The sequence below is a fragment of the Mesoplodon mirus genome (genome assembly GCF_964341445.2).
Source record: "Mesoplodon mirus genome assembly, chromosome: 18".
Classification (NCBI taxonomy): Eukaryota; Metazoa; Chordata; class Mammalia; order Artiodactyla; family Ziphiidae; genus Mesoplodon; species Mesoplodon mirus.
Window position 1 is genome coordinate 50462355 of NC_138994.1, and position 18426 is coordinate 50480780.

The 18426-nt window shown below is 60.3% G+C and overlaps 1 protein-coding gene across 1 annotated transcript; it reads left to right on the forward strand.

Moving 5' to 3' along the window:
- The first annotated feature begins 1562 nt into the window (after nt 1-1562).
- On the forward strand, nt 1563-17941 carry MNT (MAX network transcriptional repressor). The gene is made up of 6 exons (XM_082603697.1): nt 1563-2186; nt 7557-8115; nt 8708-8749; nt 8876-8987; nt 14096-14288; nt 14426-17941. Exons 1-6 carry the CDS (start codon nt 2114-2116, stop codon nt 15166-15168), a joined length of 1722 nt encoding a protein of 573 aa, XP_082459823.1. The 5' UTR covers nt 1563-2113; the 3' UTR covers nt 15169-17941.
- The last annotated feature ends 485 nt before the right edge of the window (nt 17942-18426 follow it).

Sequence of the window (18426 nt, forward strand, 5' to 3'; positions counted from 1 at the left end):
TGGTGAAGCCCAGGCCACAAGTTCCTGAACCCAACTGGCACTGTCCCGCTCTAATTAGAACTGATTAGCAAAGAAAGGAATCTGGGGCCAAGATCCAGGGGCCTTAGGCTTGCGGGCATTGGGACAGCAGAGCTGGACATGCTCCAGGGAGCCCCAAATATGCCTTCAGCTTGCCTATGCCTGTCACTACCAACTGTACAGGTGGGGTTTGTGCGGCCTCCTGTGCAGTACATCAGGGTTTCAGGTGAAGATTTTTAGTGTCCCCCTCCCCCATCACAATCTGTTAGGTGGTCAGACCCCCCCCTCTTCCCGTGCGAGCAGTTTGATAGTCCTCCATGACTTTTTTCTGTTTGAGGGCCCTGACCCAGAACTGCCTTCAGAACAGTCATCCATGGGGTAAGGAATAAATGCTTCTCCTGCGGGGCAAGGAGTAACTGGAATACTGAGTGACCTTAGACAAGTCCCTTCTCGTCTCTGGGCCTCAGTTTCCTTATCTGCAAAATGAGAGAATTTGGGCAAGCTGACCTCAAAATGGACTAACTTTCTAATTGTACCCACAGGCGCCCCCAAACTCTAGCACAAGAAGAAGCCATAAGGAGCGCCAGCCGGGGTCCCGGCCCCCGCAGCGAGTATGGTTGTGGCCGGGCGGAGTGGCCCCGCCCCCGCCCCCCGCACCCCGCCCGCGGCCTCAGTCGCCCAGCCACTGGGAGGGCCGGGTTTCCGCCTTCCACGTTGTTGTTCCCGATTTGTGCTACGCCCCCTTGGTCTGGGCTGTGGACGCTTCGCCGTAACCGCCCTCAGCCCGGCCCCAGAGCAAAGGGCGGCCTCTTGGATGGCACAGTTGGAGTCTCCACCCGCATCAGACGCGCGTGGACAAAGACGAGAGTTAAGAGGAAGGAGAGAGAGAGGCTTGGTTTTAAAGGGAGGGTGGTGAAAAGGAAAGGGTAGGTCAGGGCACAACTGCAGAATTTCCCTCTCAGCGTCCCACCCTCCACACAGTGGCCCCATCCGCACCGGCGAATGTGACCCTTTAGACACTGGCCCTTTAAACAGAGGGCTGGCAGCGCGGGGTGTCCATGTGGAGCTGCTCCATGCCGTGTTGTCCTGCCCGCCCATTGGCCCGCGGCCCGGTGACATCGCCTAATAGGATGCGAACGCACTGCGGGGGGAGGAACGGAGACAAAACGCGGAACCGGATCTCCACTCCGCTCCCTCCGCCTGTTCTCTGGCAGCCTCCTGCCGTCAGCTCCGCCCAGGGGCGGATCCCGGGGGAATTGCGACAGCCTGGTGGTTGCAGGAATTAGGTCACGTGTGGCTAGGGAGCGGAGACCCAAGGGTCAGGCCAGTCTCTACCATTCTAACGTTTCCCTGACCTGGAATATCTTTATTTGAGCTAACTTAAGTCCTGAATTTTCCACCCCTCTTTCCCTCCAGCAGGACAAATTTCGTTGTGAATGACCCAAACACGCCGCCGTTGCTCAACTTGTGGCTTGCAATCGGGGCGGGGCGAGGCGGGAAAGCGGAAATGCAGGGCGCGAACCCGGCTAGAACTTCTCCCACCCCCACCCAGGCCACGTGTGCGCGCGCCGTCTCGAGTGGGCGGGGCCAGCCCGCCCTGGACCCCGCCCCTCCCTTCAGGAGACGCCGCGGCCCTGCGGGCGGGGGCTCCGGTCCGGGCTTTGGCTGCGGCCCCGGTGTAGTAGCGGGGGCGGCGGCCGGGGGCAGCGCGGCTCCTTCCCTTGTTGTGTGTGTCGGTGCCTCCTCGCCATCTTGTTGCAAAGCCTTTTCTTGTCGGCGGGACTCCTGGGGGCAGCGGGGCGGGAGGCATCAGAAGGGAGGAAGAGAGGGAGGGGAAGGAGGGAGGCAGTGCCGCCTTTTTTTTTTTCTTGCATCAATTTTTTTAAATTTGCAAATTACATTTTGCAAACATTTGGGGAGACCTTGATTTTTCTCCCCGTGCTCCCCCGTTCTTCCCTGTGGAGTGCGCTGCGCCGCCCAGTCCTGTCGCCCCCCGGAGGTGATCCCTCCCTCCTGCCTGCCCGCCAGCCTGACCTGTGCCCGGTTTGCGGGCCGCAGTCTCGGCCCCGGCGCGCCCCCGGCAGCTTTCGGCGCGATGAGCATAGAGACGTTACTGGAGGCGGCCCGCTTCCTGGAATGGCAAGCGCAGCAACAACAGAGAGCACGTGGTGAGCGGCCGGGCTGGGCCCCTGGGGCACCAGGGAAGGGGAGGCGAGCGACCCCGGTCCCCGAGCCCACGCGAAACCGCGAGCGGTACCCCCCTCCCGGGCGGCCCGCGAAGCCGGGCAGTGCAAGGATCCACGCAAGAGCCGCCGCCCGGGGAGTGTTGTGGGCAGTGAAATTAATGAATTCATTAACATGCAGGGAGGACCCGGCTCCTGTGGACGCCACCCCAGCTGCCTACCACCCCTTGTGCACCTTTCGTGGGGGGCTTCTTTCCCGTGGGCCAGCGGCGCCCTCGGTAGGGCTGAGGATGTGCGAGCCGGGGGGTGGGGTGAAGAATGGTGTTGCGTGGGGGTGGCAGACCCGCGCGTGTGTGCGTGTATGCACGGGGGATGTGTGATGCGAGCCTCGATGAGAGCGGATGGATGGACGTGTACACGGGCGAGTGTCTAGTGCACACGAGTGGGCGTGTGTGTAATGGAGTGGGGGGTGGAATTACTCTACGCGGAGCAGCTCCCCGGCTTCCCTGGCCCTGTGCGGGGGGCGCTCCCGGCATATCTACGCGCCGCTTGGGGCGGAGGCGGCCTTTGCAGAATGAAATGACATCGCGTGTCTTATGATCCTGGCCAGCCCCGCCTGACCCCGCCTCTCAGAGCTGGGCTGGGTCGCGCGTCAAGGGTTTGGGTGAGAGCCGGAGTAATTGGACATCTGCGAAACGGCCCGCAGGTCTCCGGGGGCAGCCCCCGGGCCCCCCTTGCCGCCCCCCACTTTAGCCGGTGTGGAATGTGGCGTGTCTGCGCGTTCCAAACCCGCTCTCGGCTGGAATGTTGCGTGTGCCTGCGTTCCAAGCCCGTTGGTTACACCGGGTGGTGACGTGGACCTGCCCCGCCCCCGACCACGTGCACGGGGGACACTCCCGCTGGGGACGGCGCGGCCCAGCGCCTCCCAGCCGCCTCGCGCTCGGCCGGGGGCGGGGCCTGGGCGGGGCTGGCGAGGGGCCTGGCGCCGGGTTGGGCCCTGGCTCTGGCCGCTGGGCATCTCCTTGGGAGATCCTTTGCCCTACGAGGGAGGAGCCGAGCTCACCTGTCTGTTCTCCCCCCAACGTCCTGTTTTTGATCCTGGGGCTAGGGAAACCCTCAGAATCACTGGACATATAGAGCTCACATACTCCCACTGACCCCCCAGACGTTCTCACCAGGGCTCCCTGGCAGCACCCCTGGCCGCGGTGTGGAATGAACTAGGCGAGAAGGGGCAAACTTTGGTGCTCTCTCGATAGCGGGGAGACGGAGATTTGCGATGCCCCCTATCTCCACGCGCCGTTGTTGGTAGACCCCAGCTTCAGGGTACTGCAGAAATAGGGACTGGGGGAAGAACTCCGTTTTCCGGACTGCTGCGAGGGCCGCAGCCCTGGATCGGCGTGTGTGCAATATCCGGGGACTGCTGTCCCCTCCAACCCCACCCCCACCCCAAGCCCTTCGGCCGGGTCGGTTGTGGTGGAGAGAGTGCTTCGCCCTCCTTTCCTTTCTCTCTGCCTATTGTTGCTTCAATGATGAGTCATGCAGGAGGTAGTAGTGTGTGTTGTGTGCGCGCGCGCGCCTGCAGCGTGTACCGCCGCCGCCGCCGCTGCCGCCGCCGCTCCGGCGGGCGGGGGAAGCAGCAGTGAACCAGGGGCGGGGAAGCGGCGGGTCAGCCGGCCTCTCAAGGTCAAGAGTCACTCGAGATATGTGTGACCGACAGTGCTTGGGTTTTCGGAACTGATGGGCCAGGACGTCAGCTCACGCGCCCCTCCCCCTTGTCTTCGAGGTCCAGAGCAGGGTCAGGTGATGGACAGTGCAGGTGGTGACCGAGAATGTCCTGCGTGCCGGACCAGCGGCACGGGGAGGAGCGTGCACAAGATTTGGAGAGACTGAGTCACCTGCTGCCACCATCAACACAATGCAATTCAGGAGTTCCTATTGTGTCCCCACTGTGCTAGGAGGCAACAGGATTGACCCTGCTGTTGCTCCAAGGGAACACTCACTTCAGCTTCACTTTACTCGCAGGCTGGTTGGCCATATGGGGGAGGGGAGAAGACCCTCACTGTCATGTCTACCATGCTTTCCAAAATAAGTCAGTCCAGAGCTGACAGTAAGGACCACAGGGATGACTTGAGCAACACTTGGAAGGAACATGGAAATGGCTCTCCTCTAAGAAGTTGCAGAGCCCTGCCCCTCCTCCAGGTGGTGAGAACTGGGGGCAGGGAGCTGAGGTGAGGCTTCTTGTTGGTGGGGCAGGGGGTCTTAGGGGATGGATGGATGGATGGATGCTGGAAAGCCAGATTTACTCCAAAAACTCATGTGTAGATAGCCAGACCTGGCTGCAGCAGCTTAATCTCTGCAATTCATTTTTTTCTCTTACTAGAGGTTCTGTCCTCTAACTTGGGGTGGGAAAAAATGGGAGAGAAGGGGGTGCTGGTGAGCCTGCTGACCAGAACTGCTTTCTGGGGGTGTGTACCTCATGGGCAGCCCTGAACAGGGATCCTCTCATCTGGGCCCCCGTTCAACCTCAAGCCTCAAGTGACAGTTTATTGACCTAGACCAGCCAGTTTGCTCAAATGATGAACCGAGGATGTGTGTGCACGTGCATGTTTGTGCACGAGGGGAGAGAGGAAAGGGCAAGGCCATCCTGGTGGCCAGCAGGAAGGCCTGGTCATTTCCAGCAGTCATGGAAGTGACTGAAATGGGACCCTCTTCTACCTGAGCTAGTCGCACCTGTGCCTGCCTCAGGCACCAAGCTCCCTGTTACGTGTAGAAGGGGAAGACGCCCCGGAAGATTGGGGGCCACCACCTGGTGTGGACTCCTCTGGCCCCAGGTCTGTGCCTGCTGAGCCCCTAGGCCACAGTGGCTTGGGGGAAGCTCAGAGCCCATACTCTCCATTGTCGGCCTGGACCCTTGACCCCTGGATCACCCAGAAGGGTCATGCAAAATTCTCTGGGGGCAGCTTCTGGGCAGAGCCCAGGGAAGGTGCCAGAGTATGTGTGTGAGAAGAGGAGTGCACCCAAGGGTGCAGCAGAGCATTATTTTGAAGAGCCTAAACCCATATTACTAAAACCCAGTTTGCTCTCCCCAGTTTGTTTCCCCCTGCCCAGTGCACAGGAAGGGGGTCAGCGCTAGGTGGGGAATGAAGGCAGGAGGCTGTAGTTGGCTGGATCTGGCCTGGGGCGCCCCCTCTTCTTCACCACCAGTTAAGCTTTTTCATGCTGATCCAGGTGTGATAGAGCTTGGCCATTCACCTGGGTCCTTCCTGGCATCTGTGAGGCGTGCCTGCCTGGCTCTGGAACAGAGAGGGTAGGTGAGGAGGTTGCCATCTCCTGGGTGCGCTTTGGATTTGACTTAAAATATGGGGAATACGAGGTTTGCCTTCATTCTAGGTTCCCAGAGCACCTGGCCTTGGGGTTTGGGGCCCTGTCTGTCCCCCTACTTGTGGGAGAGTGGAACACTTGCTCCAAGGCCAATGAAAGTTCGGGTCCTGGCTCAAAGGAATGGAGATGGGGCTGTTTTGGGCCCTGAGCTCCAGGACCTTGTCTTGGGGGTGGGGTGGGGGGAGGTGGGGAGCGGACTGGGGATGTCCCAGGCTGGGCCTGAGAAGGGCTCCTTTCCCAGTGTGGTCTGTGGGAAACAGGAGCGCAGAGAGCTGGTTTTCTCTGGGCCTGTAACAAGCCAGTGCTGCCGGCTTACAGCAGCAAGCTGGTGCAGGCCTGGTAGCTTCCTTTCCTGAGAGGCAGGGGAGACACGGAAGAGGCCGGCTTGCTGACTCCAGCCCTTGAATGCTGGCTGCTGGGAAACCACTGAGCGCTTGCCCTCTCAGAACACTTCCCCCCTACTTCCTCCTTCGCCTCTTCTTCTCTGTTCTTCTCTGTGGGAGGGAGGGGCTCTGAGCAGGCCTGGTTCACACTCAAGTTGTTGATTGGCCAGGGGGCCCTGAGGCCTCGCGTTTTCGGGGGCCCCTGAGCCCAAAGACCTGGGTAGTGGGGTGCTCTTCGCCCCAGGGGGCACTTCGCTCACCTCGCCCCCTAGCCCCGCCCCTTGGGGTGGTGTGTTTGGGGCGTGTCGGCCCTCCCTGTGCTGTCAACTCTGTTAGTCAGCGGCGTGGTGAATCGGGGCAGGAGGGCGGGCTGGTTGACCAGCCTGCTCGCTGGCCTGGGGGCTCCAGCCTCTCCCCTGGGCCCTGGCCCAAACCTGTAGCCTGGGAACTAGAATGGTGGGGGGCAGGGTGGGGATGGAGAGGGGCCTCTGGATCAGGAGGGGCCTCTCCCTTTGCCCTGTTCTCAGCCCGCTGCTGAGCAGGCCTCTCCTTCTGGCGGGGCTTTCAGCAGAGATGCTGAACTGAGGTGTGCAAGGTTGCTGGAGCTCACTGCCCTGTTCGACACCTGTTAAAAAGCCCTGCTTTCCTTTCTGCCTGCCTCTTACTTTTGTAGTCTGTGCTGCTGGTGGTGGTGGGGAATAAGTTCCAGCACACAAAGGACAGAGAAGGACCAGGTGCATTTTGGGTATAGACCTGAGGAAACGGGCTTTGGGACCTAGCCTGGGAGTCCTGAGTCCTGGGCCTGGTTTCCTCGCGTGTGAGCTGAAGGTGGTATCCCTGCCCTGCTTGTGCTGTGGGGCTCTTGTGAGATACAGGGGTGTGGGGGGGTGTTACGCATATAGACACCTAGTGAGCATACGTTGGCACAGAAAGTACCAGGCATTCACCAGGTGTCAGAAGACCTGGCTGGGTTTAGCCCCCGTTTTACCTTTGATTCACAGTATGACCCTCAACAAATCATTTTGCCTCTTTGAGCTAATTTATCTCATCTATGAAATGAAGGTACCACCTGCCCTCTAGAAGGTACCTCCCCAGAATCTAGGATTTGACCACTTCCTCTGTTCTCCTGGTGGCCTGTGAGGTCATTTGTGGGCTGGCCTTTACCCACCTCATCTATCACTCCCTCCCCTTAGCCTTGCAGCCCCTGCTCATCACCTGCTTAATCCTTCAACATTCAGGGTGCCCAGCCTCCAGCACCCTTACTGACAGCTCCTGCTCGGCCTTTCCACGGCCTCTCTCTTCCCCCAGCCTGGATTGTTACCCCTATTATTTGTCGTATCCCCTCACCGCGCCCCCCCCCCCCTCCGTCTATGAGCTCCCCAACAGCAGGACCAGGATTGTTTTGTTTGATCACTGCTGCGTCCCCAGCGCCTAGCCCAGTGCCGAACTATCAAGTGTGGATGAGTATCTGTGGTGTCACCGGTGCTGCCTGGGATGGGGTCAGAGGAGGGGTTGCACCTGGAGGACAGGTGAAGCTGGGGCCCAGGACCGCCGGCCCTGCTGAGACCCCTCTGGCGTTCTCTCTGTGTAGAGGAACAGGAGCGGCTTCGCCTGGAGCGGGAGCGGGAGCGGGAGCAGCAGCAGGCCAGCAGCCTGGCCAGGCTGGCCCACGCCCTGCCGGTGGAGGAACCCCGCATCGAGGCACCGCCCCTGCCTCTGTCGCCGCCCGCGCCCCCGCCGGCACCCCCGCCCCCGCTGGCCACCCCCACCCCACTGACTGTCATCCCTATTCCTGTAGTGACCAGCTCCCCTCAGCCTCTGCCCCCGCCCCCGCCCCTGCCCCTGGCACCTCGTCAGCCGGCTCTGGTTAGCGCCCCTGGACTCAGCATTAAGGAGTCGGCCCCCCTTCCCACCAGGCCGCAGGGGCCCACTCCTGCTCCTCTACTGCCGGACTCCAAGGCCACCGTTCCGCCCACTGGCAGCCCCAAGCCTTTGCAGCCCCTCCCCACACCCATCCTGACCATCGCCCCACACCCTGGAGTCCAGCCCCAGCTGGCCCCCCAGCAGCCACCCCCATCCACTCTTGGGACCCTGAAGCTGGCACCCGCTGAAGAAGTCAAATCCGGCGAACAGAAGAAGAGGCCTGGGGGGTGAGTGAAGTGTGGCACAGGGGCTGGTGGGATGGAGAGGAGAACAAACGGCCCACGGCCTGAGCGGTGTGCACGAGAGAAAGAACCCTCCCAAGCTAGCCTGGCAGAGCCGTGGCCCTGCCTCCCCAGCCCAGAAGCGCCTTCCTGTATTTCGATATGTCCTCACCGAGCTGTGACCATCCCCACCCTGGGGAGTGGGGAATGGTCATTGCCCTCTGTTGTTCTCAGGCTTCTGGGTTCTCTGACGCCCTCCAAGGTTGAGGCTAATGGCATTTCGAGGCCTTTGGACAGGGTATTGGATTATGGGGCTCTTGAGTAAGGGCCGGGGTCCACTGGCTATCCCAGGAGCCCTTCACAGGTGCATGGATGTGATGGAAGGTAAAGGGGTTGTGAATTACGAGCCTACATGTGCCCTCCAGGGGGTGTATGCCCCACGACACAGGGCGAACAACTGAACAGCTCATCGCTGCTTCTCTAGAGAGACAATGTCTGGAACAAAAAGCCTGTGGCATTTGGGGAGGGAGGGGCAGGGGGTGGGAAGGCCGCCTAATTGGGCCCAACTCCCTGAGCCCCCTGTCTGTCTGGATTTCAGAATCGGAACCAGAGAAGTCCACAACAAGCTGGAGAAGAACAGGTGTGTGTGTGTGTGTGTGTGACTACCGGGACGGTCCCGTCTGTGGTCCCCAAGCTCTCTTTAGGCCTTCCCTCCCGCCCATGGCCCCCTGGCGTCTGGCTGACCGGCGCTGCTTCCTCTCCCCAGGAGGGCCCATCTGAAGGAGTGCTTTGAGACCCTGAAGCGCAACATCCCCAACGTGGATGACAAGAAGACATCGAATCTGAGCGTGTTGCGCACGGCGCTGCGGTACATTCAGGTATGGGGTAGGGAAGCAAGGCCCAGAGAAGGGCGGGCGACGGACGCTGCGCCGGCTTCCTGCGCGCCCCGCCTCCCCTCCGCGGCCCCGCCCTCGCTCCCTCACCGGCTCCCCCGCCCGCCTCCACGCGGGCGCCGAGCACATGGCCCGGCTGACGTCAGTGGGGCTCCCCGCCCGGGAGGGGGCGGGGAGCGGCGCGCGTGCGCGGGGGAGCGCGGTGGTGGCGCTCGGCTCCCCTCCCCCGCCGGGCTGCCCCGCGGAGCCCCGCGATCGGCACGGCCCCTGCGGCTCAGTGTCAGCTCGGTCCGCGGCCCTGCCTTACCGCCTGCCGCGCGTTAGTGCCCCGGCGGGTGGGAAGGGCGTAGAGTGGCCAGCGCCTCCACCGCGCCCGCCCGCAGTGCCTGGGCGGGAACCGGTTTCAGCCTGAGACTATCACGGGGCGGGGGCGGGGGGATGGGCGTGGCTCGTTCCGCAGGGTGGCGCCCTTGAAACACCTTCCCCCCCCCAGCCCGCGACTTGTAGCCCAGACGGACCAAGATCCTTGCAGTAAGCTCACGGAGGTGCCACCACCTGACCTTGGGGGGTAAACCTAGGGGAGGGGGCAATGCGGCAGTCTGGACAACGAGAAGCCCCGGGGTCACCGAACGTAAAGATTTACATTCTCCTTCCCTCAGGGTTTAAAAGAAGCTCTTTTTTAAGGGACCCTCCTGGCCGCGTGTCCCTTGCTTTTGGGCATTGGCTCCTCTCTGCAGTACGGGGGGGGGCGGGCACCGCCAGATAAGACCGTTGCCGTGACGGCCCGAGTTTCGGTTTCCCTGGAAACCGGCCGAGGGTTCCGCGTGCCGGGAAGGAGGCTGTGGGGGTGGGGCGAACGGCCATGCTCGGCTGCCCTGGAGACAGAGCCGGAGGTAGCCGTTGGGAAGTGGGAGGGACTTAGGGCTCCCGGGCTGCGGGGGCGGGGCAGCCTCAGGGTCTCCCAGTCGGCGCTCTTGGGAAGCTTGAGGGCTGGGTGGGCCACCCTTCCCCCGGCCTCAGCTACCTCAGGGGTCACAGCCCTGAGGTAACCGGAGCCAGACTTGTTGAAGGAGGGGACGGAGGCGCTGCTTCGGGCCTGCTCCCAGCCGGCATTTCCCTCCCCGCCTTCCGCCAACGCGCGCCCTTCCGCCCTCCCTCCGGACGAGGTGGAGGGGCTGGCGCGCTTCCAGGCCGCTTCCCGGCACGGGAGGGGAGGGGCCGGGCTCGCCGATTGGCAGAGCTGGGCAGGGGGCGGGACTCGTGCGCGCGCGGAGGGAGGGTGCGGCCTGTGGGGAGTGACGCAGCAAAGCCGGGTCCGCGTGGGTTCGCGCGTGCTCCGGGAGGGGCGGGGCCTCGGCAGCCGAGAGGGAATGGGAGAGAGACGGGGAAGAGGGGAGGGGGCCCAGCCTCGGGTTTCAGAGGCGAGGATCCCCGTGAGGCTCTTTTCTGGGATGTTTCTGCAGAACTTGGGCTTGAGTCTAAATTTATAGTCTTTCAGCCGTAGGAAGTCATGTAGCCCGGGAGCAAACCCCTGTCTAAACTATTTGACATTTTCTGTCAATATCGGTTTCCTCTTTTGCGCTGCGATGATGCTAAGTGGGAAGAAGCAATAGTATCTTCGTCATAAAGATGTGAGGAGGATGGGCCGTCTATAAATATTAACTTGATGGCAATTATTGAGAAGTAGGAAGGATGGAATGGCTCATTCCTCCCTGTAGGCACATACTTAGGTCCGGAAGCCTTGATTGCGAGATGGTGGATTTGAAAGTAAGTCAGAAATAAGAGACTCAGTAGAGCCAGCAGACTTGGGATTTGGGCCTGGGCTGAGTGGGAAGCAAGGTGGACCCAAGCTGTCCATAAGAGATACTTGTCCTGGGGCTAGCAGTGGAAGCAGAAATGCTGGAAAACTTAACAAGGCTCTCTATAAATCCTCAGCTTCATTCATTTACTTATTCAGGACAGCCCTGTGTCTGATTGGGAGGCTAGAAAGTGGGGAGCAAAGGAAAAACTGTGGATCTCTGTCCTTAGGTTGGTCTTGCAGCAGAGTATCACATAATCAGAGAACTCTGTTACGAGGGCGTAGTAGGGATAGGGGGTCACAGGATCTGTTCTGGGGAGTTAGGGAAGTTGCCGCTAAGGAAGGGGCATTTGACCTGGGACCTGAAGGCCAGGGTGACCGAAACAAGTGGAGGGCAGAAAGCCCAGTGCAGAGCAAAGTTTCTCCGGTAGGAGGAAGCAGGATGCATGTTTGGAAGTTAAAGGTGTTCAGGAGGGTTGCTGTGCAGAGATGGCGGCAGCGGGGCACCAGATGGGAGTCGGGAGGGAGTACGGGAGAGACCACATAGGGCGTGGAGACTGAGGGCTTCGGTTGTGTGCTGAGGCGGGAAGCTATGGGAAGGCTGTAGCCCCCAGCCAGACCCACATTACCTTGGAGGTAGTAAAGGATTTGAAGACAGGATCAGTGAAGTGGACAGAAACAGGAAGAGGAGTAGGCAGGTACCAAACCACGCATCCAGGTAGTCTTAGAAAGGAAATGGGTTTAGAATGAAGCAATGGGGACAAAAGTTAGACCCTGGGAAAGCTTTCCAGGGATCTCTAGGCCTGTGGAGAGCTGGACTAGGTGAGAACTGGAGGTTTTGGCCCCTGACATCCTCTCTTCCTGAGCCGACAGTCTATGCTCCCCGCTAGCTAGCAGGTAGCATTCAGGACAGGCACTTCCAGCCCCCTGCATCCAGGTTTGAGTGAGGGCTGACTCACCCCAGGTCTCATCATTAACGTGGCTCCATCCAATTGGCATGTCTAGCACTGGCCTCTCAGGGTAGAACCAGGTGAGAAGCCAGGTTGTGTGTGTGTGTGTGTCAGTAAATCGGGGTGGTGGGGAATCTTTCTGGCAGAAATATGGGGAGAGACAGGTTAATCTCAAAGCCAGGATGACAGAGCTGTGTGTGGCCTGGGACTGGCAACAAGTATAAAAGGTGTAAAGCTGCCAGATCTCAGGTCAGTACAGAGCATCGCTGTGTCTGGGTTGCGTGTCACAGGCATTGATGTTTGAGGCATCTCTGACTTGTGAGGCCAGGAATGTAAGCAGTTTGGGGCTGCAGGAGGGAGCGTGGGCCTAGCTGGTGTGTGGAGTTGAAGACGTTATTGTGCCTGGGAGGTCAGGTGAACAGTCAGGAAAGGCTGTTGCAAAATTGCCCGAAGGAACTGGAATCAGGGGAAACTCAAGTCTAATGAGAGACTGTGATCCTCCTGTAATGAGGCGGAGAGACAGGGTAGAGGTGGGTACCAACACGCTTGGGTCGTCACAGATCCTTCCCCCGAGGCCAAGACATCACTCATGGCTCTGTCCTGGGCACTGGTAGCCTTAGGGAATGTAAGGTAACTGCAGAACAGTCCTTGCCCCGCTCCCAGGGTTGGACAGGGACAGCACGTATTGAGATGGAAAAACAAAACATGGAATATTTAGGGGCTCATGTGAGCCAGTGTCAGTCTCAATGCTGACAGTCTCGTTAAACGCTCAGAGGTGTGGTGCCAGTGCCAAGAAGGGCTTGAGGGCAGGAGGATGTACCGGGAGGACGTGGGATGGGGATGGACAGTGAGGGGGTGGGGGCCCAGTGGTGGGCCTGGAGCACAGGCAGGTAAGACCTGGAGGGGTGAGAAGGGAGGATGTGTGTGTGAGCCAGTGGGCTCTACACTTGGCTGTGAATGGCAAGCCTTGGAAGCTAGAAGCTCAGGAGCAAGTCAGGTAAGAGACTCATGGGGCAGCAAGCAAGATTGTCCTTGCTGTCTGGTGGACCCAGCAGTCGTGACGTGCCTGGGCTGAGGAAAAGCTGGGAACAGGGAGGCCTGCAAGATTTAAGATGAGATGGTTTAATAAAGTGTCAGTCGGGAGGTCACAGAGGACAAGGAGAGAGTTTCGGTGCGGAAGGGAGTTGAGAAACAGGACAGGAGCTGGCAATTCAGGGCTGCTAATAAGCATCGTTCAAAGGGAAACTGGAGACACTTCTGACAGGGGAGCATTGCCACAGTCTGGGTAGCGGGGCATCCAGCACCTCTGGGAGGGTCGACCTGAGAGCTTGCCTGTGGCCCTGGGGGAGTTGAAGGGGAGGTGGTGCAGTGGACAGGGAAGCTCTCTCCAGTGTTCTTAGTGAAGTGGGTAGCCTCAGTGTCACGGGGGAGGAGCTACCTGCGACCTGTCTTAAAGGGCGGAGCCTCTCCAGGGGTGCTCAGGTGGTGGCAACGGTGCTGTCCTCCCAAGAGCTGTTCCTCATTGGCCGGGGCAGCTCAGGGGCAGGTGTGGAAGGAGGGGCACATTGCAGGGCCTGGGGTAGCTCAGCAGCCTGGGGCGTCTGGAGGGCTGCGGGCCGCCTGGAGGGCTGCGGGCCGCCTGGAGGGCTGCGGGCTGCGTGGACGTAGAGCGGTATGGAGAGGCGGCACAGGTGGGCACCGTGGGGAGGAGCCCAGGAGGTCGGAGAGGAGGTGCACAGCCAGCAGCTGTTAGGGACGACATAGAGAAGGTCAAGGAGATGAGATGGGGGTCTCAGAATCTGGTGGCTCATCCTCCAAGGGTACTGAAGTTAAGGAGACCAGTGAATGATGAAGGGGAGAAAAGGGCAGGATCGTCTGGGGATCTTTGAGGCATGGGTTCCATGGAGGGTAGCTTGTGGCATCCGTGAGTGACAGGATGGTGTGAATGACAGCGGGGGCCTTGGGCACCACTGAGAAGTCTGTTACCCTTTCCGTTCTGCTCCGCAGAATGGAGGGAGGTGCCGCCAGGACGGTGGATGGGGCAAGAGGCAGCGAAGCCCCTCAGGACGGAGTTGATGTGGGGGTAGGGGAGGGACTGACCTGGATCCGCACCTGCCTGAGAGCCCGCGGTTGCCAGTTGCTGGGCCTCCCTAGGCAGAGCCGTGGACCAGGAGGCAGGTGTGGTCTCCAACAGCCCCCGTCCGCCTGGGCCGCTGGTCACTGCACAGCTGCCTCTGGGGGCCAGGTGATCTGGAGGTGAGGGCTGCGGCGGGAGGTGTTTGTGGTACCATGGGCCCCGTGGCTGCCACTCAGGATACCTTGCTGTTACTGGCTCTGTTCTCCAGTCCCTGAAGAGGAAGGAGAAAGAATATGAACATGAGATGGAGCGTCTGGCACGGGAAAAGATTGCCACGCAGCAGCGGCTGGCGGAGCTCAAGCACGAGCTGAGCCAGTGGATGGACGTGCTGGAGATCGACCGCGTGCTCCGGCAGACGGGCCAGCCTGACGACGACCAGGCCTCCACCTCCACTGCTTCTGGTGAGCTCCATCCCCCACCCGCTCCGTGTCGCCCCGCCCCAGCCCCATAATATCCCGGGCCCCCAGGGACATCTGCTCTCCAGGCTCTCCCTGCCAAGCCCTTCTGACCTGTGCCTATCCACGTGCCCCCGCAACAGAGGGCGAGGACAACATAGACGAGGATATGGAGGAGGACCAGGCCGGCCTGGGCCCACCTAAGCTGAGCCATCGCCCCCGCCCGGAGCTGCCGAAGCCGCCACCCAGCACAGCGCCTCTGCCTCCCCACCCGCAGCCTGTGGCCCTGTCTCCTGCCCATCTCCCCGGGCAGCAGCCGCCGCCGCCACAGCAGAAGACACCTCTGCCAGCCCCTCCCCCGCCCCCAGCTGCTCCGGCCCAAACGCTGGTGCCCGCTCCAGCCCATCTGGTGGCTGCAGCCGGGGGAGGCTCCACGGTCATTGCCCACACAGCCACCACCCACGCCTCAGTCATTCAGACTGTGAACCATGTTCTGCAGGGGCCGGGTGGCAAGCACATCGCCCACATCGCCCCCTCGGCCCCCAGCCCTGCTGTGCAGCTGGCGCCCGCCACACCCCCCATTGGCCACATCACGGTGCACCCTGCCGCCCTCAACCACGTGGCCCACCTTGGCTCCCAGCTGCCCCTGTACCCGCAGCCTGTGGCGGTGAGCCAGCCCGTGGCGGTGAGCCACATCGCCCACACCCTCTCACACCAGCAAGTGAATGGCACGGCCGGGCTGGGGTCCCCGGCCACAGTCATGGCGAAGCCAGCCGTAGGGGCTCAGGTGGTGCACCACCCCCAGCTGGTGGGCCAGACAGTGCTCAACCCTGTGACCATGGTCACCATGCCCTCCTTCCCAGTCAGCACGCTCAAGCTGGCTTGAGGATGAGGCCACTCAGAGGCCCCCTGTGGGGGCAGGGAGGGAGACCTGTCCCCCACTCTCCCACCCACCAGCTCCACACATTCCAGCCAGGCCCAGGCCCAGGCCCGCCCCACCCATACCCACCCCCAGGCCTCCTAGGGGAAGGGGGTGCAGAGACTCTGAGCCAGGGGAGGGAGGGGCCTCCCCAGGGAGCTGGGCACAGGGCAGGGGGTCACCCCACTGCACTAGGACTTGACAAAGTGAAGAGAGACGCTCTGGCAAACGTGCCGCCTGTCCGGCCTGGTGCCAGCCCCAGTGCCGTTCCGTCCCCCATCCCCAGAAACCAGTGCGATGTGGACACCGTGCTCTCCCGCTTTCCCTGCCCACCTTCCTGTGCTGCTGCTGCTATTGCTCTGTCTGGTGAGATGGCTGAGCGCCCGGGCCCTCCCCTCCCAAGCTTCAGCTTTCTCTTCCCTGGGTTCTCGAGGGGAAAGGGGGGAAGCAGAACTGAAGCAACTTGGCCCGGAAAGCTGGGGACTGAGGGGGGCCCTGCTCTGAGTACAGGTGACAGATCCTAGGATGTGGCTTGTGTGGAGTCCCAAAGACTCCAGACAGGTGGGTGCCCCAGCCTGGAGCTCTCCAACCTGGTTGCAGTCATTGTGACTCATCACAACAAGCTAGAAAAGACAATTCTCTACTAATAGTAAACCAAACCCAAGCCCTTGCCAAGCTTCCCAAGCCCCTCAACCCTTGCCACTGGGCTCCTGTCTTCAGGAAGGCAGGCTGAGGGTGGGGACGGGGAAGGAGGAGCTTGGCTGTCTCCTGCCCCCCCTTGACCTTCAACCAGGTCTGGACTGAGAGGAGGGTGTTCTGGACCCTGTCCCCATCCCTGGACTTGACTCTTGGCTTCCAGAAAGTAGAGAGGAGGTCTGGCCTCTGTTCGGTACTGTGCACTCCCTGGATGAAGAGTACACCTGGATGCCTCCTTGCTGCCTGGGAGACGGACCAGCGTCTGGTCTGGCTTCCAGGAGCCTGAAGCCACGCTGTTGAGGTAATCAGGAAGTTAAAATCCAGGGGCTTGGCCCTGGGGGCCTGTGGGGAGGGAGCATGGCCAGACCCGGGAGGACTGTGGCTTCTGACCCAGCTTCTCCGTCTCTGGCACCATCTTTCTTTCCTCTGAACGTCCCCCTTTCTCCAGCGGGCTGTTCTGAGCCTGTCCTCCCCAGTGGGGGCTGCTGTGTGCCACCACCTTCCTCTGAGGAAAGGTCCTCAGCTGGGCCACGGGCGGGGCTGAGCTTGCGGTGGGAGGAGCAAGGGGGCCTGTGTGTAGGGGACGGTTTTCCCTGCCTTCGCCTCAGCAGACTGCTTTGGCTTCTCTTTTTACGTGCATATTTATTACAAGTGGCCTTGTGTCAGACACACTCAGTTACACATGTGCACACTTGGCTCCCCACCTGGACACACTCACCAATGGCCTTTCAGAGTGTCTGTGGAGGGGGAAGCCAGTGTTCCTGGGTGTGAAGTTTGAAATGACAGCCTGGGGAGGGGGACACTGAGGAGGCCAGCAAAAGTCTTGAATAGATTGAGCCACCTAAGAACTCCCTTTCAGTTCCTTTTGGTCCTGGAGACCTGCCTGGGGACTGTTCCCTTGTCTCCCGGGGTGGGGAAACGGAAGGCCTTCTGGACACCTCCGAGGCTTCTAGGAGGGCACCCTGTACCCCCCCAAGTTGCGGCTCCCACCTCACACTTGCCGCCTTTCTGCACCTGCAGCCACTGCCACTACCACCCTGTTTTGGGCGGAGCTGGTTTCTCTCTTCCTGGTGTGATTACGTTAGAAAGAGCAGAGGGAGAAGGGCAGGCCTGGCCCCCAGGAACAGTCAGAGAAGTACTGGCGAGCCGTCCTCCTCTCAGCTCTGCTCACCTCGTAACTGTCCTGTTAGCCAGTTGCCCCTCGGGCCTGCACAGATACCTCATCCGCCCGCGCCCCCGCCCCTCCCCGCCCCCACTGCCGCAGTGCGGGCCTCGGAATCTAGTGCCGAATGACTATGTCCAGATTGGTGACGATGGGTGGTGTTGCTGTTGTTTTTGTTTTCGTGAACGCTGTGACGCTGTGTGCCCAAGAGGGCAGCCTCCACCCAGCCCTTCCTTGGGCATCTCCCCTGAGAGCTGTCAGGACCACATCTGTCCTCGCCCTGTGGGGCCGCCTGCCCCTCCCCTCCCTAGCCCTTCCAGCCTGGGGGATGCGTGCGCACGTGCGCACGCACACAAACACACACACACACATCTTACCTCTCATGCGTGTTTTACTTTTTGATGTTCAGAGTGGCTCACTGGCTGGGAGTCTTTACCTCGGGGAGATGGGGAGGTTGGTTCCTTGGGGGGCCAAAGAAGGGCAGGGAATTCCTGGAAGGGAATTAGGGGTCACCATAACCCCTGCCCTTTCCAGGAACAGCTGCTTCTTCCCCCATCCCAGAGTCCCACCCCCATCCCCCAAAGAGGTGGCCCTTGTTTACAGTGAGGACTTGGTCACTGTGTCTCTGTTTCCTAAAATATAAATCGTAGCGACCCCAGACTGTAGAGATTTTTATGTGTTTGGATACATCTGCTGTGTGGGAAAAAACAAACAAAAAAACTACAAAAACCCTAATTTTGTACATATTGTATTTTTACTATTGAACTGTATTCTAGTGGCTGTTCATGCTCCAAGACATTAGGTATTGAGACATGAATACTATCCATGTAATAAGCACTTGCCTGGAATAAAATATAAAATTGAAATAAACCTGCACTGAAACCCGAGACGGAGCTGCCACCTGCAGCATCTGGGTCATTTTGTTGCAAAAGGGGGCAGAGACCTTCAGGGAAGGACCTCCAGCGAGAAGCAGTAGCATCCTTTCCCTGTTGATGGGTTGGGGGCAGAGTCTTCAAGTAGATTCCAGGCTGATGGAGTTTAGAAAAAAGATGAGGGACCTTACTGTTCTGATCCCAAGGCTCAATCCTCAAGCTCTGAGAACTGCAGTTCTGGTCTTCCTCATGCTTTTGCAATACTTTACACTTCCTCAAACCATTTTTACAAACACTATCTTGTTTCATCTCCTAACAGCTCGGTGAAGTAAATAGGCCAAGAAATAGCAGATGAGGAAACAGGTTCGGGGTGGCTGAGTGACTTGCTAAGGTCACGTGACCAGCCGGGGACCGTGTGGAGCTGCAGTCTGATCTCAGCTGGTGCAGAGCTGTCCCCAGGCACGTGCCACCCTGCCCTGGGTCTGTCATGGAGTC

What these genes read in the sequence shown, in the direction of transcription:
- MNT (XM_082603697.1), top strand. Translation starts at nt 2,114, where the DNA reads ATGAGCATAGAGACGTTACTGGAGGCGGCCCGCTTCCTGGAATGGCAA. An exon ending in GCAACAACAGAGAGCACGTG is followed by an intron (nt 2,187 to 7,556) that starts GTGAGCGGCCGG and finishes CTCTCTGTGTAG; the next exon opens with AGGAACAGGAGCGGCTTCGC. An exon ending in CTCCACCTCCACTGCTTCTG is followed by an intron (nt 14,289 to 14,425) that starts GTGAGCTCCATC and finishes CCCCCGCAACAG; the next exon opens with AGGGCGAGGACAACATAGAC.